We start from the raw sequence: 24,617 nt of genomic DNA, 5'->3' as shown, positions 1-24,617 counted from the left end.
GCTGGGAGGTGTTTGGAGGTGCTTGTGATCTTCTAAAAAGTGCCAGGTCCGCGGGGGTGGCTGTAGTCACACTCCCGTCTGCATCGTCCCTGGATTCTGCAAAGGCATGCAGTGCTCTCCTGATTTGGCCAACACAGCCCTTACGTGTGGCCCGGTGTCTGTCCTTCCCCTGTAGATGGTAGATGGGCACCTGCCCTGTCCCTTCCCCACCATTCCAGTTTCCAGCCCAGTGAAGTATGTGTAGAGGGCCTTCACTCACCGTCAGTCTTCATTCTGACGGTAGTAGCCACCATTCCCAAAGGCTTGACGGAGGCTAGAGATGTGCTGAGCCCCCTGTGTGCTTCTCTCATGAATCCTCACTGCAAACGTTGCAGCAAGTCTTACTATCATCCCCATTTTACACACTGGGAAACCGAGGCTAAATGTTTGAGTAACTTGCTGAAGGGCCCAGGGCTAGTGGGACTGACTCTGAGCTTTTCCCAGAGACCCACCCCTGTACTTTCCAGCAGAGACTTGGGTGCCAGCTCTGCGGTCTGGGGGCTGGTATTCCTGAGCCCTCTGACTGCGTGCGGGAGTTCTGTTCCCTGACCCTTTGTGTGGGAGTTCTGTTCCCTGACCCTTTGTCCGGGTGGCCCGGGCTGCTGACCCAGCCTAGGAGTAGCAGGAGGAGTCAGGAGGTTGTGGGACCCCAGGGGTAGATGTGTCAGGGAGGTCTTCCTAGAAAAGATAGGAAGACAAATCCAGTGTTTGGAAAAGTCAGTCTCCTGTCTTGAGTAGAGGAAGACTTTTAGGTCTGGCTACAGAGCTTACCTCTGTGGAGTCTGCTGCCATCTCCTGATTAGCAAATGCATTTATATTTTGTACATATTTTATTTCTATTATACATATATACACATATACACATATAAAATTCTGAGAATTCTAAATTCTTTCTATTCACCTTAAACCCACCATGAGCCCTGGCATGCGGAGGGCTTTCTTGCTGCCTGGTGGACCACTGTTTGTCCTTCAGGTACCCCCATAACGCTCATCTCCATTCTGATGAACCTCCGTTCCCTCGCCGGGAAATTTGTTCTTTCACCATTTAACCCCTACCATGTGCTAGATCCTGGTTAACTAGTCTCAATTCCAGGGATTCAGCCGTGGCTGAGACCCAGTGCTTGGCCTCATGGAGCTTCTGTTCTAGCAAAGGGAGACAGATGGTAAACAAGAGAAGTAATCATCCTGGGTGGGAAGATGCTGAGGAAACAGGGGGGATGAGGAGTGTCGTGGGTAAGTTGTCCCTTTAAACCCAATGGTCAGGAAAGCTGCAGTGGGAAGGGGGTGTTTGCACAAATCCTTGAAGGACGCAGAGGGAGTTGCTATGTGGGCATCTGGGAGGAAGTCACACAGACAGAAGGAACAGCATGGGTGAGGGCCCCGAAGCTGATTCAAGAAAACACGGAGGCCAGGCCAGCGTGGCCAGGAGGGGAGGCGACAGTCGGGGTGGGCACCAGCTCTGGAGGGCCTTGCCGGCCATCATAAGGGCTTTGGCTTGTACGCAGAGAAATAGGAAGCCGCCAGAGGGATTAATCACACCCCCTTACTACTTCCCTGTTCTTAGTGCATCTCAGTTAGAGAACCAACCCCCTGCACCATCTTTATCTCTTTCTCATCCACCTCCCCTTTGAGACCCGGAGAGCAGGACCGAGTCAGATTCATCTCTGCATTCGCTGGGCCCCTTGAGGCACTCAAGTGTTTGTTGAAACAAACTTGAACCAAATGGCAGGTAGCAGCTAGCAGAAGCCTGGGAGATCTGGGCAAAGAGGTCTCATGAGTTGATGTATGGGGTGGCAGATCCCTTGGGGCTCCTGGCTGCCTCACCAGCAGGCACAGGCTGTGACATCCTTTAGAATCAGGTCATGCCAAGGACCGGAGCACTGTGGGGACCGGGGAGAGGCTGTCCACTGCTGCCTTCACGCCACATCATGTCAGGTGTTTCTGGTGCTGGGGCTGCTGGCCGACTCCCTAATCAAGGTGTGGCCTTGTCCTGTGTAGGCATGCCTGTGGTCCTGTCGCAAGAGGTGGAGTCTGTTCTTGTGGGCGCTGCTATTCTGGGTGCCTGTGCCTCGGGGGATTTCGCTTCTGTACAGGTATGTGAGGACCAAGGGGTGGGTCGTGGCTCCTCCCCTGTCTGAGGCTGTCCTTCCTCTTGACAGCAGCTCCCATCTTGCAAAACACACATAGGATATAATTAAGAAATGATAGGTTCCAGCCAGGGAAAGCACAAACACTTCTAGCCTCAGACATATTTATTGCGGTTTTCATTTGACTTGGCCTCTATTGGTGTTGGTCATTCTGTTCTTCTGTTTTCTTTTTTCTCCTTTAAAATAGCTCTTAAATGATTTCTTTTAATTTCCTGTTGACCTTTTTTTTAAAAAAATTTTGTAGCAAATGAAACAGGTAAGTTTTGAAACTTAAGGTTTTCATGTAAATTTCAGATTTCTGTTTGCTTATTTCATCTCCACCCACCACTTTCCAAATAATTTTGAGGGCTCTATCAATAAGGGACACAAATGAAAATGTTAGTTTAAACAAAAGAATTAAAAGGGAAAATAAGGAACAAAGATACGGGAAGAAGGAAATAACTTGGCCGCGGAGATGGGGCACACAGTTTGATTCTGAGCTTCCTGGCAGCCAAGACAAAAATGAACACATGATAAGTTGCACAATTCTTGTTTTCAAAAAAGAGGAAACATTAGTTTCTTGTGGGAGAGGAGGCTTTTCCTGCAACCAAGTTGCAAAAGACTTCTCACACTAGGTTTTATGGAGAGACTCTGAGTGGTAAAATAACAATATTAACAACAGGTTTATGAAAAGGTAGAGAAGCATCAGAGGAGGAGTCTGAGAGTGCAGGCTTTGGACTCCGGCTGCCTGGGCTCAGATCCTACCTTGACTATCTCCTAGCTCTGTGACCTGACCATTCTGTTCTTTGCTCCATTTCTTTATCTGTAATAATCATCAGGAGCACATTATGAGTTCTTTCCCTAGATCAGGAATGCACACGTAGGCCCATTATTCCCGTTTTATAGTTGAAGAAGCCGAGGCATAAAGAAGTGGTAGAAGTTGGCCTCCATTGGGACAGCTAGTAAATGCCAGAACCAAGGAGTCTGGCTACCCAGCCTCATTGGAGAATTCAAGAAATATTTGATCAGAGAGCTTAAATGACTTGTCCAGGGTCTCCAGGCCAGGATGAGAAGCTGGGTTTTCCACCAGTAACCCAGTCACTAGCGTGCTGTTTATGTACCAAGAACTGTGCTGGGTACTCTTACTGTGATCTTGACACCTGTAACCTACACGGGCAGCAGAGGTTAGACAGCAGAGATCCAAAAAGGTAACAGAACCAAAGGGGACACTATTAGAAACACAAGTGCAAAAGTCTGATTCCGCTGTCTGTGCACTTTGTACACATTTTGAGAAGTATGGTACCCTGCGCACTGGCCAAGCACTGGGAACTCATGTCTGTGAAATATCTTTCCCAAGGAATTGAGTCCACTCGTGAATGCTAAGTGGCTTTTAAATGAAGTTGGTAATCAAAGATGGTACAGTTGAATTCTCAACGATTTCTGGATTTTCTGGTACTCTCTCAAAAACATTGCGTGAGCTTCTTTATTGTTGAAATGTTGATGATTTGTCAATTGTTATTTTGATGTATCCTTTTATGAAGATGTTCTCACCACTAGATGCCCTTCCTGGGACAAATAGTAGCTAAACCAAAACAGTAGAGATGCTCCGAGAGGCCCTGCATAGGATTGCATCATATTGTAAACTGAACGCGTCCCCTCATGTGTCCTGTGTTGAAGCCCTAACTCCCAGTGTGATGGTATTTGGAAATTGGGTCTTTGGGGCGGTGATTGGGGTCAGATGAAACCGTGAGGGTGGGGTCCCCATGATGGGCTTCGTGCCCTTCTAAGAAGAGACACCAGAGAGCTGGTGCTTTCTCTCTGCCATGTGAGGACCCAGCCTAATGGTGGCCCTCTGCAAATCAGGAAGAGGGCCCTCACCAGAACCTGACCCCTCTGGCACCTTAATCTTGGACTTCCAGCCTCAAGAACTGTGAGAAAATAAATTTCTGTTGTTTAAATGCCCAATCTATGGTACTCTGTTATGGCGGCATGAGCAGACTAAGGCACCTCATTTGATCTTGACAACCTCCCTGCCTGAAGGGTAGATGTTTTCACCCTTGTGTTCTGTATGAAAGAAACCAAAGCTCAGAGGGGTATTCAGTAATTTTCCCAAGACTACAGGTAATACGAGGCAGAAGCAGAATTGAAACTAAGGCTCTCTGGATCTATATCCCCTCCTGATTTTTCATTCCTTTTATACTTTGTTCGATTTTTTTTTCCTTTTTGTGTTAAAAATAGTTTTTGGCTTTGTAAATATTTAAAGCTGTATTTTCTGAAAAGAAATGCTGTCGGTCACAAATCAGGAGCTAGTCTGCAGCTTGAACAAAGAATAGCGTGGGATGGGGCTGCTTCATCAGATAGATAGGTAATACCATGACTTTAGGTACCTCAGTGATATCTTGGTCAAATCTGGAGTTTCTAGCTCCAAGACGATCCCGCTCACATCTTTCCCTAAGTGGAAACTGAACTTAATTCCTCACTAACATCATCATCACTACGTGAGATTTTCCATGAGTCTTCTAGAACAGAATCTTAGGTAGGGTATGTCGAATATTGGGATTGGTGATTCAAGTAGCAGCTGCAAGTCTCACAACATTTTAAAGACAAGCTCCTCTCTCTTACTAAACTCAAGGAAGTATGAGCCCCTTGTGACTGGAATTTCTAGGCGATGCTATAATCTAGTAAAGAGAGCCCCCAGCCAAGACAGCCCTGGAAGCTCCTCTGTCATTGTATCCCCAAGAGAATCCTGTCATCCTGACCCCTGTGCTTGCTTGTTGTCTATCTTCAGGCAGTGTCACCTGGCCTGTCCGGGTACTTGCTTTATTTCCTTACTTCCTCTTTAAAAAAGTGTTTGAAGAAGAATTGCCACTCATATGGGACTGTTGAGATAAAGAGCCTTGAAAACTCTTAATGACCTGCATGAGCCCCCGGTGTAATTATGAACATTGCTATAGTCATTACGTTCAGAACCGCTTTGGAAATGTAAATGCACATAGGCCTGTCTTCATTCACCCCTCTCCAAAGAAGAGGCACCAACCCGTGTGCCCCAGGCCTGGGGACGAGCTCAGGATTCTGGCAAGTTGATGTGAAACAGAATTGCTCTCTCCCTGTGATTCATATTTTTCAACCAGAACTTCAGTACAGTTTGTTCTTTGAACTTCAGAGATCCTACTTGGTCTTCAAGGTGCCTGCTGTTCTTCCTTTAAGAAAGTTGAGTGATTCCTGCCAGCAACTCAATGTTGCTTTCTCTTCTCATAGGCCACACAGCCAGTGGTTAGAGGGAGGATTTCAGTTTACACTACCATAGTGTGCAAACTTTGGTAGACCCAGCCAGAGTCATCTCCTCCAGATGAACGAAAGACTAGGAAGAGTTTAGAGGACCCAGGCTACAGACCTAGGAAAGAGGTCCTAGGGGAGACAGATTTTCCCAATTTTCTGGGCCCATGAGTGGGTGTCTTTAGCGAGGGATAGAGCCCTATGTTCCTTCCTATAGTGATACCAATAGGTCAGAAGGATTTAGAGTTGCAGTTTTTACTTATAATAATTGCAAACCTATCTATATATTGCAATTCTGGGGAAATTTTATCAGATGGTGAAGGACCGTGGATAGGATGTTCAGGCGGGATATTAAGGGGAGAGATTAGTCAGCATGACGTCCATTACTGTTTCAAGTTTTGAAGCCTGACGACAATGCCTGGCCTCCACTTTTTGTTCTTTTATTCGTTCATGTGTCCATCCTCATAGTCTCTCTCTCTTTCACTCTTCCCTGCTTCCTTCCTGCCCTCCCGTCCCTTAGACATCGAAAGCTTCCTGCTAGTCCCACTTTCAAATGAAGATCTCACATAGGGTACTGATGCAGGCATCCATCTGTATTAAAGAACAGAATGACTAATAGTATCTTAAAGAATTGTCTCTCTCTCGAAATGGTGTTCTCCATTTAGTAGTTTTCAAAACTCTACCTCCAATAGATAGTGTGGCGAGTATCATGGCATGGTTATCTTCACGGATGTCTCAGATCTGCAGCTTAATCAGTAAAATGGAATCAAACCACAGAGATGTCACCTCATGGTAAAAGTTCAACTACTGAGTGAGTGGGAGGGGACGCAAGGGGGTGTCTTCCTTCCTCCTTTTATTCACGGGAATGTGGAATCCACGCAGTCTTGACCTCTGTGACCTTTCCTGATCTCCCAGAAGTCACCCCTCCTCACCCCCTTGGCTGTCCATGCACTACAAAATGATTCTCTAATTCTGAATGTCCTAGAAAGCAAATAATTGTGATTAGAAAGTTGGGAGCATCCCATAACCCTTCTGTAGGCTCCCAGGCCCTGGAAAAGGAACAAACTGGAAAGAAATACGTCCATGAAATACCAATGTGCTCACATTCTCTGAGCACAGGCAGTAGTGAAGCTCGAAGAAATGCCAAGGATACATGAAACAAGAAACCAGTTTCAAGATGCTGTGAAAGAAACTCAGTCAAAGGGCAAAGAGGCAGAAATACAAAATGACTTTCCACTTTCTGCTTCCTGCAGGCTCCCACAGATGTCATTAGCTTTCTGTAATTTCTTATCTTAAAAGACAGGGCTTTCTTCTTGTTGTTGTTCCCAATCTATTTATATGAAAAAAGCTTTAATTCTAACAGTGCTATTTATGTGGACACTTGCTCCCCCCACCTGCCCAAAAAAAAAGCAGCAGAAGAAGCCTCTGAAGCAAAAGTTAGCAAAAGGGGACTGTGACAAGAGATGAAGGAGAATTCCCCAATCAATGTAAGGCGCGTACCAGTATAAAGAAAATAAGCCCTTGCAATCAACCAATTAATCAAAATCTTTCTTCCTCCCACGGTGTGACGGTTGCCGCTTCTGTAAGCCATTGACTCCACGTGTTCCCACCATCAGCTTTCCTTGTCACGTCTCAGACAGACTCCTGTGTCTTGCAGACCAGTATGTGTAAGTGGCCTGTTGAGAGCTGTGATTACTCACCCTTTCTGTGATGTGCGCCCACAAGAGAAATCATCCGCACTAACCACAGTGCTCTGCCCTCGAGGTCAGGCCTTGCAAACATCCTCATTGCTTTGCTGAAGCTTCTCCTTCTATTCTTTTTTTCAAAAAGTTTACTTCCTTCAGAGCCAGTTATATTCATCACCTATTCTGTGCTTCAAAGCCTGTGATTTCATATATGACGCAGTACGTCTTCATTCTGTTTTATTCTGTGGGATTCTGCTCTCTGTGAGTTTGAGATTCATTTGGCTTTCTGTCACCAGCTACTTGCCCGTTTTACATTCTGCAAAGTAAAGCTGATGATTGTGATTTTAGTTGCTGGAGGTTTGGAGAGACTGACAGATCATGGATGTTCAGAAATTGGAAACCGTCCCATTTCTTGGCACATTCCATCTTGATTTGCTTTTTTTCTTTTTTTCCTTTTCCTGGGCTACAAGTCATTAGTCATGTTCAATGGGAAAAAAATAAGAAAATTCAGTGAAGCTGAAAGAAAAATCCAAACACACTGATCTTACTACCCTAAAATCGCCAGTATGGAAGCTTCTAGTTTCTATACCTTTAGTATTTTTATACATACTTTGAAACTGCTTTACACTTTTATAAATTTCAAAAATACAATGCATCATGTTCTGTAGTTTGTCCTCCCACCCAAAAATATGTAGTAAACATTCTTATTTGTCATTTTTATGGATTGCATAATTGTATATCCCATGGAATATATCAGTGCTTATTTCACCAGTCCCCTCGTTTTGAATATTTACAATGTAAATATTTTTTTTTAGTTTTAAAAGTGCTGCAGCTGACATCTCCGTAGCTGAATTTTTGCAGATACCCTAAGTTATTTCCATAAAATAAATTAGGCAAATATAATTGTTTGGCCAAAAAGTTTCCCAACTTTTAGAATTCGGATATGTACGTATTAATATCTTATCCTCCCCCCAACGGTGGATGAAAATCCAGGGCTCCCATTTCTGGTGTACGAGGAGTCTGTTGTTGTGCATTTTAGTTCCATCTAGCTTTCTTCCTCAGGCCCTTTATAATCCTATTCATTTCACATATGGTCCTGATATTATCAACTTTCTTTAGTAGCCTTTTGCCCTTTGCTGCTTAAGCATGTCTTTCTGGAGATAGGAGACTCTGGTTTCTAATTAAATAGATTCAGATTTCTGGTTGAATTTTCTGAGTGTCCTGTCCCATATGTCAATGCCTCATAGAAAGTCAACAGAAAATCCTGGAATGAGAATTAGTAGTTTAAAGAAGGATTAAATTAAGAATGTGATGCTGGCCCTAACATTCATTATACTTATTGCCACACCTGGTTAACAGTACATTCTTATCTTTTCAAGAATCGCTCCCTCTCCCCCCCCAAAAAAAGGGGGGGCAACACATTCAGGTTCTGATTAATCGTAAATCTCCTGTTCCAATCTACTTTGCAGAATGGAATCATGGATATAAAAGTCAAAACATTAGCTCAAAGTTAGAATTCTATTTTTAGGCAATTATTTCAATAGATGATATATAACATTTGACTCTCCTGCTCCTTACAGGGTGATCTAGGAAGAGGGCCTGTCATTTTCCATCCCTTACCATTCATACAATCTCTGTGGCAATGAGTGGTTGTGTAATAGTCCCTAGTGTGCACATGAGACTCTGAAACACGGAGACATAATCAAGCCGTACTCCTAACAAAGTCGATGTTCTTTTTATTCCATCAAACCATATCCCAGTAAATATATACACTTTGCCCAGGAAAAGCATAGATTACAACATGGCAGTGCAGCTGACCTTCACTGGGTGGCATGGTTCATAGAAATTCTCAGCAGCACACATTTGTCATCACTGTTTGGGTATCAAGTATAGAAATAAAAATAAGAAGTATGCCCTCTTTGGTTTGGAAATTTTCTGATTCCTTTGCCTGGAGAAGACTTCATCCCATGCCCACCAGTATTGTTTTGTTTTATTTTATTTTATTATTTATTTTGCTTTTAATCATAATCCACCCGTTTACTTTTTATAGAGGTAGATACAGAAAAGCACTTTGATTCAGAGCTTTAATCAAGAGACACATTTTATACTATTGTCATTAACACAAAGATTTAAGCTAACATTTTTTCCCCCCAAATATGTCCCTCCCCTTTTTTTAGTTAGGAACTTAAGAATTGGACTTTTTATAAGAGCAAACAATGGCCAGACCTCTCCTGAGCCCTTTAGAAACTCAGAAGGATTACAGAACTGTATTTCTAAAATAGAGTTTACCAAACTTTTAACTTGTTTTGTTCAAGACAACATTTCATACTGGTTCAAGTCTGAAAAGATATATAAGATCTTTCTATGGAAATAAATGCTTGCAAGTAATTGACTTCCCATTGTAATGATCATTCATAATAAAATTCCCTTTTGGAATAAACTGGAAATGAAGAGGTTGTCTATAATTTTTTTTTTCCATCACACTGTGATAACTTATGAAGAGCAGACCCATGCTCTATAAGTTTAATGTTCAGTACAATAAATTGGGCTATGGACCCAAATAGGAGACCAGGAAAGACAAGACCTTTAGTTAAGTCAGGAATTTTCCATAATTGGGGAAAAGACCCTAATAGATGAGACACAATACTCACATACATACACATGTGTATACATATCTACATACCACATGATGTTGGACAAAGTTTGATTCCAAGTCATGGGATGTACAGAGGTTGTATTGAAGTCAGTGAAAGAGGTTTGGTTGCAGCATTGAGGCAAGTGATCAAGAAATATTCAAAAATTAAAAAAAAAAACCTTGCGCTTGTTTATCGGAGGTATCTGGGACTCTGCAGTGAACCATAGGAAAGGACCTTGTGTTCAGAAAGTTGAGTGGATTAAAAAAAAAAAAATTGCACTTGTTTATTGGAGGTATCTGGCACTCTACGGTGAGCCATAAAAGACCTTGTGTTCAGAAAGTTGAGTGGCATATCTTTCATAATATGCATATCCAAGAAATTTGAACATTTAGAAATTTGATACCACGTTAAAAGTCATATATGAGGACATTTCCTATCCTGTTAGAATAATTTTACAAATGAGGCAGCAGAGGGGAAATGACTTACCAAAGCCAATGGCTAGAAAGGGATCGAGCCAGAATCCAAGGCTTAGCTTAGGATTTCAAAGCTAAGGGTTATTCAGCTTTGTCACAAATGGAAATGGATTCTTCTGGGGCTGATTGTGATTGCTATTGTTTAAAAAACTAGTACCAGTTTAAAAAACTAGTTGTTGACAGGGCGCCTGAGTGGCTCACTCCGTTAAGCGTCTGCCTTCAGCTCAGGCCACGCATGATCTCAGAATCCCGGGATCAAGCCCTGCATCGGGCTCCCTGCTCACTGGGGTGTCTGCTTCTCTCAGGCTCTCTCCCTCTCAAATAAATAAAATCTTAAAAAAAATTAAAATTAAAAAACTAGTTGTTTAAAAAATAGACAACTAGAATTTGGATGTACCTTAAAATGTCACTGTGTTAGTCCACACCTCCACAGAGCACACTCTCAAATTAGGATAATTTTAGAGAATTTAGTAGAGGGACTGTTTACAGGACTGTAGACCAGGGCATGGAGAAGTCACGAGGGAGGATGTGGTACCCTGGGGTTTGTAACAGTTGGACCTTAAGAGGTGAAGAGCACAGTTGCTGGAACCCCAGAACAGAGGCCTGTGTGGAGACTGTTGAGTCAGCCTGCTTGTCAGTGACTCTGGAAGGAAAGAGCTGAGTTACTGACCTCCTTTTCCTCCCACTTTCTGATTTACGGCTGGGTTCCCCATTGGCTGGACTCAGAGTCAGAGGGAACTCGTTGATATAGTTGGTACAAGTGAGCCTGGCAAGGCCCGGAGAAGGGTGGGGAGGGGTTCTCTGGGAGCACATGCAAATGACCAACACAGTCATCGAGGCTGGGCTATTAGGTTGGTCTCTGGACCAGAGGCCAATCTGTGAAAGGTTTGTTACTGATTTGTGATGAGATAAGGGACTTGCATCAGAACACTCATACTAAAATGTTCTCGATGAAAGAGTCAGTGTATCCACATTCTGGGGCAAGCTCCTTCTGGCATTATGGCCGGGCTATTCGAATGCCACTGATGGAGACTCCATAGCAGACAAGGACAGACATCGTAGGGTCCTCAAAAGGTGCTCCTTGATTCCTGCTTTCAATTTCCTACCTTACCTCTGCTAAAAAAAAAAATAACTAATACTGCCCTGCACATCTTCTGAGTGGGGTACTGTGCTAAGGCACTTTAGATGATACTTAATTCTTGCAAGTTATGTTCTTTACAGATAGAAAACTGAGTCTCAGGAAGTTTAAGTCACGTGCCGGTGGTCTGACAGCTAGCAAGTGGCAAAGCTGTCAGTCAAGTCCAGATCTAATGCCAATCTCTTTACTCTTCTTATGTCGAGACTGTCCCAGGGCTGTTCTTAAAATTACCTGATGCTCACACCCAGGAAATAATGCAGGATTATAGGGGGCTTGCCTTGTTTGGACACCCATGGCTGTGTTCTCTGTTGTCCGTAACAACCAAGTCATGGTTTCTGGGAATAGATGCACCCAATGCCCAAAGAATCAGATGGTACCATTTATAGGTCCCATGTTTCTACATTTCACAAGGCCTTTCCCGACCCAGCCAGCCAGATCAGAAGGTGAAGTCGGTTTGTTTCTAAGTGGCTGTTGTCTGTTTCCATTTCTTTTTAAACCTGGGAGGTCGAGAAGATGATGGGGAGAAAGAATTCATGAGAGGGATGCATTTCCTTAGAAATGTTATTAATTGGCTGGGCAAAACAAGAGAAGGAAATAAAATAGCTCTCCTTACTAAGTAAAGGCATCTCCTTCCCTTAGCTCATTAAAAATTAAAAGCACTCTTGGTTTAAGTAGGGCAAATTAGTAATTAAGTGCTATATAATCAACTTGTGTAAACATAATATTGAAGGGGAGGCCGAATTAATCACTCCACTGGCTTGTTTTTGCCCCTATTAATGTACCTTTTACTCCAGTCCTTCCTGTAATGTCAGGATGCATTTTCTGCTCTCTTCTACTGCTGGAGTTCGGGTGGGCTCTGCGAGCTCAGCTGACAGATGCCAACGGACTAGATGGGGAAAAGGCATGCATGTGGGCCTTGATTCAAGTAGGTGATGAGACTCCCTGTTTCTTTTTTTTTTTAAGATTGTATTTATTTATTTGAGATAGAGAGAATGAGCCACCGGGGTTGGGGGGGTAGAGGGAGAGGGAGAAGCAGACTCCTCGATTAGCAGGGAGCCCGATGCAGGGCTCTGTCCCAGGACCCTGGGTTCATGACCTGAGCCAAAGGCAGACGCCCAACTGACTAAGCCACCCAGGCGCCACATCCCTGTTTAATTCTTTGAGCCAGGGTTCAGCAGCAGGCAACAAGTACGGTCCTAGATGGCCATATGACAAAGACGAATGATATGTCTCTCAGTACCCTCATGGTTCCAATCTAGTGGGGAGGAAATGGACATAGACAGATACCATTATGAAAAAGTCTATACTAAGTGAATGGCAAAGACCTTGGGGCCTTGCTTGGGCTCAGATCATGGCTCTGCCACTTACTTTGGGTGAGTTCCTTAATTTATCTGTGCCTCAGATCCTTCATCTGTAGAAGATAACCATAATATCTGCATCATAGGTATATCATCTCACAATTCGTGTTGTAAGAAGTAAACACGTTAGAACATGTAAGGTGAAATAGTGTTCAGTTAATGTTGGCTATTATTTGTTTAAACTACAGTAGCTATACAATGGGATGATGGACCACCAACAAGAGTGTCTTCCACTGTCTTGAGGGCTGGGGAAGTCCTTAAAAGGCAACATTTGAACTGGGCCCCCATGGAGGATTAGCTAGTGGTGGAGCTGGAACTTAGGGGAGGGGCCCATATGACCCCGGGTCTGCTCTTAACCTTTGCAGTGGAGGGGCTTCTAGAAAGCAGAGAAAGGAACCTGTGCTTCAGTCCTACACAAATCTCTCTCCTTTTCAGCTCAACACAATAAATACTAGTAATTGCTGGAGCATCAGTTGTGTGGTGTTCTGTTCGCTGCCTGCCAGGGATCGGGGGTGGAAGAGGGTAAGTGAGCTGAATCCATTGTGGACCAGATGAGAGGAAATAATGGGGCAGACAAGAAAAAGTAGCCCTCTGAGTGATTTGCTACACTCCAGGGTGTGGCTTCTTCTCGGCCTGCTAGCTGTGTGAACTAACCCGGCTGGGCAAGCTGCTTAATTTCTCTGAGCCTCACTTTCATGTTAACTGACGCACTGAGTTACTGCAAAGTTGCCTGGCGCACAGGAAAACACTAATTATTAATTTCATCCTCGTAACAAACCTGTGAAGTAGGCGGTATCATCCCCCTTTATAAATATAGCAGGAAATTGAGGCATCAAGACATCAACACACTGGCTTAGGGTCACATCGTTGGCTAGTGTAGAATGAAGGTTTCAACTCAGGCGGTCTTACGGTACACCCAGCCCACCCCCCCCACCCCCCCCGCCGCAGCCCAGTGCTTCGGAGGGCACCTAGATCTAGATTTACATAACATGTGCCAGAGATAGAACAGGCGCCGCATGATTATGTCCAGGCCCCTCACTCACAAGTAAGGAAAAAATTGTCTCTTTCTTGTGCTTGAGGGAAAGCGCAAGATGTGCTGAGCACATCTTAGTATGATAACTGTTTAGCCATGGTAACGCTTTAGCAGGTGGGGCAGACCAGAGGAATGACCAGCCATTGGATGCAGTAAGAATGCAGCTGCTTGCTCTGATTTTGGAAGTTCTGCTTAGTGAAGAAAACAATTTGTTTATTTATCATTTATACTCTATTTCCGTAAAGGATTTGAGGAAGCTTATAATATCTGAATAAGTAGAATAAAACTAAGCAAAATAAAACTCACAAATCAGAAACTATGCAGAAAGAAGAGAATATACCAACCACTTAGACTAGGGGGATCCTCAAATTCATATGCCTTCAGGTGACAGGTCATCCATATAAACATGGGGAGATACCAACAAAGGGCAAAATGATTTTATTCTTTGCCAAGTTGTAGAGTGTATACTCTGTCTGAGGACATTGAAATTCAAATTATTTTAACCCTGGATTGGTGAGTGCCAAACCAAACAGATTTATGGGACGGAGTGGCCTTTAGGTCTCTGACCCATAAATAAGGGAATTACCCTGAGCTTCCAGGCAGCCAAGACGAAACTGGGAAATGTGTCAAGTCCTGTGGTATCCACGGACTCAATAAAGTATACCAGTTCACCAAAAGAGACTACATTTTCCCTGGTACAAAATCCTAAAATTGCTATTGCTTTAAAAACCAACCTAAAAAATCCTTCCATGGAACTTTCACAGAAGCAGCAGAAGAATTCATTATATACTAGTTTGTGAAGAGCCCAGAGCATGATATTGAAACTTGACTTCAAGTAAAGGATCGCTGGGGTTTATAACTTTCTGAAGGTGTCGCTTGACCCAGGGGTGCAGCTGAGAACATGCAGCATGGTCGATGGATGGCATGGCCCTTCACCTCTCCTCCCTGAATACTCCTGCCTTCAGCCAGCTTTATAAGCAAAGCTGTATCGGTGACCCAGGAGTGTCTTAGGGGACCTCAGTACCAAAGCTTTTCACCAGCCTGGCATCGGGGAAGTGCTGAAATGAAGCATCCATCAATCGAGAAGGGCAACAGATGTTGAAGCATATCAAATATCAGTAAACAGCAAGCCTGCAGAGGCCACTGAACTTGGCATCCTCTTAGCAAAAATACCCTGTTGCCTTCATGAGGGAACACCATGGACTTACATAAACTGCATTAAGTGATGCTTTTTTTTTTAATCTCTACTTTTTTTTAAGGGCACATTTAATGCTCACAGCATTCTAGGCTTTCAGCCCTAGAAATGTAGGTCTTCAGAATCTCCTCCCAGTAATTATGAGAAGTTTCCGCTTATCCGGTACCCTCCCTTTTTCTGTTAGCACTATGATTCATGTTAGAAGTAATAGCTAGAACCAGAATTAAGAGCACTGACTCTAGTATCCCCTAAATCTATGTTTCAATCCTGTGTTCAAATGTTACAGCCCTACCTTCGGTCAGCCCCTTCTCCACTCTAAGCTGGTTTCCTCATTTATGAAAATAAGACTATTAAGAGTGCTTACTTTGTAAGTTTGTTGTGAAGATTCAATGACATGATATATATAAAGTATTTAGTGCAGTTACTGGTATGAATAAACTTTCAGTGCGAGTCGGACAAAATTATAGTGCTATCTATGTCAATCCTATTATTAGCTGACTGTCTAGATCACACACTGTGCCATTGCTTTGGATGTGTTACTCAAAGATGGCTGGGCTGGTCATTTGCCGATTTGCCCTCAGACAGCTTTATTCTCCCTTTCCCCCATTCCCTGGCCACACTCTGCTCTGTATTACATTTCCCAGGCTCCCTTGCAGCTGGTGCCTGGGTAGATTTGGCCAGTGGGGGATACCGGTGGAAGACGGATGGTCAGGAAGAGGGGAGTCGTTAGGTCAACTGTCCCTTTACTAGAAAAGCAGCTGCTCCAGCTCCCGTGTGATTCCAGCTCCCAGCCTCTTCCTTTCATCCTCCGCTTCTGGCCACTCAGCCCTTCTTTGGTTTCAGCTCCAGCCTGGCATCCCCAGCTCTTGGCTCTAGCCACCCCACAGCCTCCCATCATCCCCCTGATCCCCAAAAGGGGTGGCAGCTTTCTGCTGTCGCTGATCTCTTGAGTTGTGGCAACATTATCTTCTTGGCTTTTTGTTTTCTTCAGTCACCTATGAAACCAATTTCTTGTATTAAATTCTTTGTGTTGAAAGACCTTGAGTCATTTCGGTTCTCCTGCCTGGACTCTGCTATGGCTGCTTTTTAATTATGAAAAGAGAAGTCAGTCCTTACAGGAAGTTCACTTCTGCTCTTCTCTCCCTATTGGAATGAACTAGGCTACCTGGAGAAGGAGGGCTGGTTACCATGGAGAGCAGTTCACTTTCACTAAGTGATGCCCAAAAGACAGGGAACTGACCTAAGCATCTTTACTGAATACCTGACTTTGAATAACCCAACTCTAAGTTAGGCTTTGAGGCCAACAGCATCACGTAGCTTACCGCCTCTCCAAGGAGACAAGACTTGGTTACAAGTCAGAGTCAGGCACAGTTCAGGGTAATGCCCAGTCTAGTGCTACTCTTGTTTGAGCCAGAGCTCAGGACCATTCACCATTCTAAGTGAGTCACTGTGTTAGGTATGTGATTATTCACACCCCCACGAACAAGGAAATGGAAGCTCAGAGAGGGCAAATGATTTGCCAAGTCACACAGATATTAATGAATTGAACTTAAGTTTATATGTCTCAGAGCCTGTTGGTTTATTAGAGAATTGTATCTGCTCCTCAGAGTTTTCCAAGCTTTCTTCTTGGTTCAAAGCAGATAGTAAGGAAGCCGCATGCGTGACTCAGATTGCTGTGGTCTTCTTGTAAAAATTTCCTTATGGGCCAATATTTAACTGTTCTTACCTAATTCTCACAATATCTGGAAAGTATTGTGTCCATTTTTACAAATGAGTAAACAGACTCACAAAACTGAAAGAACTCACCCAGATTCTACTGGGTGTTAATATTCAAACTGGAAATTGAATGCAGGTTTTTCTGTCCCCAAGCACACACTCTTTCTACAGGTGATATCAGAATGCTGGATTATGTGGTATAGGGCCAAGCATTTTTTACAAACAAAAAATACATTAAAAACTTTTTTTAAAAAAAGGAAAAGCCACCTTCAAGTGGCTGATAGGCTAGATAAATAAAAATGAAGCAACCTAAAGCCAGAGCATGTCAGTACATCATCTACTCTCTAATAACTAACAGCCAGAAGGAGGAAAGAAAGAGAAGCATGGTTTGGGATAAGAAGTGGGCCTTGAAGTGGAAATGTTAACCACCAGGGAGCAGAGGAACAGCAGGAAGAGGACTTTTCTGGAGGTACTGATGAGAGCAAAGGAATAAACACGGATGGAAGGAAGATCAGCTCAACCCCTGGGAAGAGCCCCAGGTCAGAGCAGCAAGAGAGAAGGCTGTGTGTAATGACTCAGTTGTTTGGAGGTGGGGATTGTTAACTATAAACAGATCAATTAGGAATTTGATCAGGAGTCTTGGGAGAATCCTCTGCCCAACATCCCTTGACTCTCTTGTTAAAAACAAAAAAAAATTGTAGGCTAATAGTCTCATTTAAAAAAAAAAAATCAACATTAGTGCTTCCTAGGTGATAACACTGCTTCCTGCTTAAGAAAAATAGCCTATACATTAATTTAGCCTGGGAGTAATAACAAAGCTTTATTACTTATCTCCAGTTTTGAAGAGTCCCTGAAATAGAAGGGGAACGCTCTTCAAATGCCCCCTAGAAACTGTCCCATTTCACTAGAGCACATCTGTCTGTGTATAGGGCGTTTGGAACATACCATGTTTGAGGATTTCAGGATGGAGAAGGCACCTTTTGAGACAATGCCACTGGGCTGTGGGAATCAAACAAAATGCACCTCGCATCAGCTCAGAATCTACCCCTCTCCCCTCCCCACCACCCTCCCTGTCAACTGACACCTGTGCCGGACGAGCCTGTGTGTTGGATGGAGTTGGTCAGAGTGAAATTCCTACCAAGTTGGCCGTGTCAGTTTCACCTGTCAGCATCTCTGATGAGGAAGGATCCTGGCAGACCAGACGGTTTGGGTAATTGGATTATAGCAGTTGTCTTCATCTCAGTAAGCTGACTAACCACTGCAGACGCCAGAGGAGAAATTCATAGACAACCCTGAAGTGGAGGTTCAAGCAAGTGCTTAGACTTACTAGGAAACAGCCGGCAGTAGTGGGTCCAGCATACTGTGGTGTGGTGTGGTGGGGAGCTGGGACCCCTGTCTTCAGGGGGCTTCTCAAAATGATTCATGTAGTATGCACTGGCCCCTGTCCCTATCCTTTTTGTATATTAACTCATTAGAGTCCCATGAGGTCCTGACATGAGTCGTGCTTTGCATTCTAGGAGGGCTGAATTACAAAGAGGTTAAGTACTTTCCCAAGGTCACAAGGCTGGTGAGCTGTGAACCCAACCTGGATGTTCTGACCCTAGAGTCTGCTCACTGGGATAATACTGAAACCCATCTCTGTAAAGTTGCTTTGGGAAACTCCTTGGTAAGGTTCGCCTCTACCCTTCTCTATCCCCCTGTGCTTACCTCTGATGCCGCCCTTAGATGTTTCAGTGTCCCCTTACCCCGTTTGAGCGGGAGCTTCCAAGTAAGGGGCCACGTCTTCCTCATCTTTAGCCAGTAGTAGGTGCTGGATAAATGTATGTTGTACTGAACTGGAGGTGAAGTTTTATAGAGACTTGGCTGGTTACACAGAAAGCCAGCCGCTTAAAGCTGTGGTGCCTTTGTGGATAGACTTGGATTTAAAGTCTTTAACAGATAAAATCCGATCCAAGACCACCTAGATTATAGCTGAAACAGCTTTCCCTCTTCACACCAACACTCACTCCAGACTGCTTCTTATGATTCTCAGTTACCCTCATGTTTCAAAAATAAGCTCCCCCATCCTGAGTGGTTCAGTTACAGAACAGCCCAATGTGTGAGCCGGGGCAACAGGTCTACCTCTTTGGGCCTCTGATTCCTCCTATTTAGACTGAAAGAATCAGGTCTAGTTTTCAAAAAATGTAAAGCAGTTGGACATTTGGGAGGCTGATATATAAAAAAGACAGAAGGTGAACCACGGCTCCTGCTTACCCCATCACTCCCTGTCTTTCCCCATGGTAAGCATGGCAGCCTTGGAGAGGCTCTGTAGAACATAAGCAACAATGGACTATATTTTTTCAAAGGAAATAACCCTAATACATTAAAGTAATTAATACTATTACTTAAAAATACAATAATAAAATTACTTCAAAATGGAAGATCCAGGTCATTAAGAAAGGTATGTTCAAGGGCGCTCACGACGGGCCCTCTGTGCCTGCATGATGGTTGGATGCTGTGTGTTGCTAGCAGAGGGGGGTTCAGCTTAGCTTGATTGTGTACAGTGGGTTGGGGAAGCTAAAGCCTCTGGGCCTCATCTTCCTTGGCTGGAAACAGACTGCGTGTCATGGCACTGGTGAATTAGAAATTCTATCCAGCGACTCCTGGAGATTGATTTTCCGTCTGGGGATCTGACCTCTTGCTTCACCAGCAGAGGGGATCAGACTGTTCTGGGAGGGGCCAGGGAGCCAGCCCTCTGAAAGGCCTTCCCTTTCCTTTTCTTTTTCTTTCTTTCTTTATAAACTCTATGTTTCAAAGAGAATTTCTAATTACTTTGGGGGGCTTAACACAGCCAGTTTGAATCCTTCTTGGCACTTAGAGCTTTGAGATATCCATACCACCCACCACATTGATGCTTTGTGCTATAAGATTACTGCAAATTTAATTCCATTTATGCCACTGGATTTATCAAAAACCCTTCTGGAGTTGGAATGAATGCCTCATTTCCTTTATTTTTGTCAATTTTCATAGATCCCTTATGTGAATGCCTCAAGGGTAAGAATCGTGCTTTAATTATTTCCATATCTCCAGTGCCTAACACAGAAACTGACAGTGTAATAGCTGCTTGGTAAATATTTGTTGCTTCATTCCACAAATATCCCCCTAGGTGCAATGATGAGCAAAATAACCATCGTACCAGTTCTCATCACATTTACAGGTGAGTGTTAAGAGACAGCTAAATAAATAAATACAAATAAATATACACTACGCCCGGGGTTAAGAGCTGTAAAGAAAAAGGACAGTTGCAGTGGAAGAACAAATTAGAATGATTGATGAATGAGTGAAGGCAAAATGACCTAAGTCCCCAACCCTAAATGCCTGTTTCATCTCATCTCTTTGTAAATAATAATTATTGCTGTTATGTTAATGATCACTTCTGCTATCATGTTTTGAGTATCCACTACCTTCCAAGCCCTGTGTTAACATCTTCATATTTGTTACATCAAATTCTCAAAATAAACTTGCCCATTAGGCCTCTTTATCACTTATTCCAGATGAAAAAGTAAAGCCCAGGGAAGATAATTAACTTGTTCAGAGAGCTAATAAGTATGAGAAATGAAATGTGAATCAAAGTTGTCCTGACAGAGCCTCTGCATTGAGTGAAAGGGAAAAAAAAATTCCAAAGATTATCTCCAGGGAACCAACAGGGGTCCCTGTTTGAGAACACTGCATCATGCTTTGTGGCAAAAGGTCCGTTACGTTTGATAGGTGAGGAGAAAGAAAGCAAAAAAATCTTCACTGGAGAGTGAGGGGTAAAAGGAGAAAGATAGTATTCTTGAATTGGCCGTCTTATCAGCCTAGCAATAATAAACCATCACCATGGCAACAGGAACTCTAATTAATGACAGATGTTGAGTTACTTTAAAAACCACACCAACCAAATGCCGAGCTGGTGCTGTAAACCTCTCTCCCCTACCACAGCTGGGCTAATCTTGTTGGAGAGACCCGCCTTTCAAGGGTGGAGCAAACTCTGGACTTGGCATCAGAAGACTTGCATCTGAGCCCCAAATCTACCCTTTCTTTCTGAGCTCTTTTTGCCTTGAACAATAAGTTTGCCAAAAGTGGGAGGTAGCTATCATTAATATCATTGTTATTACAACTAGTGGTAGCTTTCTGATATTCAGTTTTAAGATCTATAAAGTGATCATATTTGTCTAAAGCGTGGTGAGGAGATTTAAAAACAATGAAGGGTATGGAAGTCCTTAGGAAACATAAAATAACTCACAAAGATAAAGTATTATTAACAGCAGGAGGAAGCCTGATGTGGTAGACAAGGCTTGCTTTGGAATCAGACAGACATGGCTGTATATGGACAGCTTCACCTTGGAACAGTCACTGAAATGCACAGGCTCAGACTCTTAATCAGTAAGATGTCTTAGCACTGATCTGTAAATGGTCTACCCATCCTACAAAATGTGAGTCTTCCTTAATCTCTCTGCACTTCAGTTTCCACCTCTGGAAAACGGAGTTGACACTAGTGCCTCCCTTATGAGCTTGTTGTGAGGATTAAATACGTTAATACTGTAATAACCTGTAGTTAAAGCAAAGCCTGGCACAGACCATGTACCATATAACTGAAGTGTGGTGGTGGTGATCATGGTGATGGTCATGGTGGTGGTGATCGTGGTGATGGTCATGGTGGTGGTGGTCATGGTGATGGTCATGGTGGTGGTCATGGTGATGGTCATGGCGGTGGTCACAGTGATGGTGGTCATGGTGATGGTGGTCATGGTGATGGCGGTGATGATGATGGAAGAGAAGGAGAAGAAGAGCAGTTGCAGTGACATCTATGCATGGAAGTGTGAAAGCTCTGACGTGAGACACAGATGAGGGCATTCTGGTCATTGTCGAAATACTTTTGGTCAGTTCCTGGACTGGTCAGCTCATGCATATGTCTGGTTTTCTCAAAGGTTATATTGTCTGCATTGCCTTTTGGTCCAGCCCAATATGTTATGTCTCACCTGTGATTCTGGCTGTATGGTTTAAGTGGAGGAAGGAGAACCAGGACAAAGACCATCAGAAAAATTTGCTCAGAGCTCGAGTTCTGTATAGGCCAGAGTTTTCCAAAGAGTGGTCTTCAGTATATTAAAAGGTATTCCTGAAAGGAATTCATTTGGAAAATGCTATGTTCAAGATAACTAGGTATCTTTATAGCAGGTCTCATAAGACTTTACCATGTAAACATGCATCGTGAATTTCCTGGGATGGGGAGGCATATAGGGAACATAGTCTTCCCCAATTTACTTGACCAAAGAATTAGCTTTGGAGCATCTTACTTTGCTATAGTTTCTAGGACCAAACATTGGGAATGCTGCCATAAACCCATGGTCCAAAGCATCAAGCATACCACAAGCAGTACGACAAAGCAGATTTGAAAAATTCTGCCAATGTTCCCATCAGTTAATGTGTACATTTAACAAATGAAAAGTGCACCAGTGCTGAATTTGGCAGCAACTATATGCAAGATGGGGGAGAAGCAACAATAAGTAAGACCCATGTCGTCCCCACTCTCTGGGAGCTCTTTGGGGCCTCCTGGGGTAAGGGAGAAGTTGCCTGGCAATTTGAATACAGTGTGGCAAGTGAACAGATAGATGCAGGGCACAGAGCACCGTGGTACCAGGGGCAGCGGCTTCTTATCCAACTTGGTGGGTCAAGAAAAGTTTCCCTTCCCAGAGGAAGTAGCTACTAAGCTGAGATCCAAAGAAACGACTAGAGCTGCAGAACACATTTTCAATGCACTTTCCCATGCGACGCCATCTTGTGTCTTGAGAGCAACCCTCCTGGTGAGATAGGACTAGAGAGAAAGGTTAAAAAAGTAAGTCATGGCTCCTACCACAGGCCAGGCACTGTGTGAGGCACTTTCTACACTCACTGCATTTGATCTTCACCACAGTGAGCTGTCGCCTCAGTTTACACATGAAAGATTGAGGCTCAGGCTTCACAAAGGCACACATGTGGGGACACCTGGGTGGCTCAGTCAGTTAAGCAGCTGCCTTTGGCTCAGGTCATGATCCCAGGTCCTAGGATCAAGTCCCACTTCAGGCTCTCTGCTCAGTGGGGAGCCTGCTTCTCCCTCTTCCTGCCATTCCCCCTGCTTGTGCTCTCTCTCTCTCTGATAAATAAATAAAATCTTAAAAAAAAAAAAAAAAAAAAAGGCGCACATGTGGTTAGTGCACAACCAGGACTTGAACTTAGACTTGACTGATGCCAGAGCCATCTCCCATTGTATCTGTGGCCCATAGGTGCTGAGCCTGTCTGTGGCTGGCCCGTTGCAGAGTTTTCACCAGACTGAGAAACATAGACAAGGAAGCAGAACATCATAAATGTTTTTCTTAAATGATTTACATTATCCTGAAAAGTACTCTTCCCAATCATTTGCTGTAGAAAGTCCTCTGCTTTTTTTTTTTTTTTTTTTTTTAATTACCTTGTAGGAGAAGGTTCTTGAGTTCTTCCTTGGCAAAATAAAAACTTGCTTATTGTATGTCAGTCTCCAAAGTAATTTTGGAAATGTTAATGTCCCTGAAATTGGAAAATTTTGGAAGTACTCTCTATTCTATTTTATAGAACCCACTCATTCTAAAGACAAGAGGAATATGAACCAGCACATTGCTTTGTGTGTTGGTTCAAACTTGGATAGGTTACTAAATTCTGTGGCTCAAGTGTCCAGCAGCCATAACTGGCAATAACGTAGGATAATGTGGCATCTCCCAGATGCACACATACACCACCATTGGTACCCAAGATGACTTTAGCTGGCAAGCAGACATTCTTTTTCTAATAGTTATATTTATTTTATGTGTATTAGAAAAAAATTATAACCAGCATCATACTTGGGTTCTCATGGGCATTAGTGTGTAGAACACAGCAATTTAAAAGAAAGAGAAAAAGGGATTTATTCAGAATTTAGAAAAAATATTATACATAATAAATAACTACAGGTAGTACTTGGGTATGGAAACAGTTATGAAGGTGGTGTGTGAATTGCCAAAATTATAAAGTAATAATATGTATGGAAGTGCCTCATGCAGAGAAGACCCCAGTAAATGCTTCCTTCCTTTCTGATTCACATGGCTAGTAAGCGACAGAGTCCCCGACTGAACCTCATAGCCTCAGACTCCCAGTCCAGTGCTCCTTCCAGGACATTTTTAACTCTTCTGTTTCCTGCCGGCCTACCTCTTCCTGCATCCTTCCTCCCTGCTTTTTAGCCCTTGGGAAAAATGCAATGAGTAGGTACTTCAGAAGCAACTAGTGGCTTGCAAAAATGTTCTGATGAACATCAGTAATAAATGAAGTACACTGAAGAGGTAGACAGTGTTCGCATTTGGAAAAACAGGAATCGGAATCTGAGAATTGAAAGGGCCCTCAGAGATCACCTCACTAACACCCTCTTTTTATGGATGAGGAAGTTGGAACCCAAGAGAGGGGAAGTGCTTTGTTCAGAGTCTAAGCTGATCAAACCAAGATGAGAATTCATATAAAACACGCAGATATAAAATTTTACATGTTGAAAAAAAAAAAGCCCTGTTTCCTCCAGACTTCCTGCTTTCCAGAAAAGTAGCCGGGACGTACCATAAAAGGACTTTTACTTCCACAAATCTAAAAATTCAGAAGGTCTTGTTTCATACCGTGCCAGGCAAGAGACCATTGTAAGTGACCCCTGGAGAACATGTTCCCAGTTGTATTCTTTTGTTTGTTTGTTTTTTAATTGTAAAATACACATAAAACTTGTCACTTTTTTAACTGTACAGCTCAGTAATGTTAAGTATTATTCACGTCATTATGCAACCAATTTCCCGAACTCTTTTTCATCTTGCAAAACTGAAACTCTGTACCCACTGAACAACAATTTCCCCCCCACCCCCCGCCAGCCCCTGGCCACCACCATTCTACTTTCTGTCTCTGT

At 43.4% G+C, this 24,617-nt stretch overlaps 1 protein-coding gene across 10 annotated transcripts in view; it reads left to right on the top strand.

Moving 5' to 3' along the window:
- The window catches only part of FGGY (FGGY carbohydrate kinase domain containing), a 418,161-nt gene that overhangs the window by 323,037 nt on the left and 70,507 nt on the right, over positions 1 to 24,617 (top strand). For 8 of the 10 annotated variants that reach the window (XR_003609898.2, XM_028106807.2, XM_028106805.2 and 5 more), the window contains one exon: positions 2,038 to 2,132. The exons of 1 other annotated variant lie outside the window; for it this stretch is intronic. Coding sequence is in view for 7 of the 9 variants with exons in the window: in XM_028106807.2 (XP_027962608.1) it covers positions 2,038 to 2,132 (95 nt within the window). In the remaining 2 variants the exon portion in view is untranslated. Of the gene's footprint in view, positions 1 to 2,037; positions 2,133 to 19,820; positions 19,872 to 24,617 lie in introns of all 10 variants that reach the window. One more of the 10 variants, XR_003609900.2, reaches the window with a different exon arrangement.

This window comes from Eumetopias jubatus, unplaced genomic scaffold (assembly GCF_037043125.1).
Source record: "Eumetopias jubatus isolate StellerSeaLion01/CBP00866 unplaced genomic scaffold, mEumJub1_p1.0 scaffold_4, whole genome shotgun sequence".
Classification (NCBI taxonomy): Eukaryota; Metazoa; Chordata; class Mammalia; order Carnivora; family Otariidae; genus Eumetopias; species Eumetopias jubatus.
Note: the sequence above shows the minus strand (reverse complement) of the source record. Positions and strands in the feature narration are given on the sequence as shown.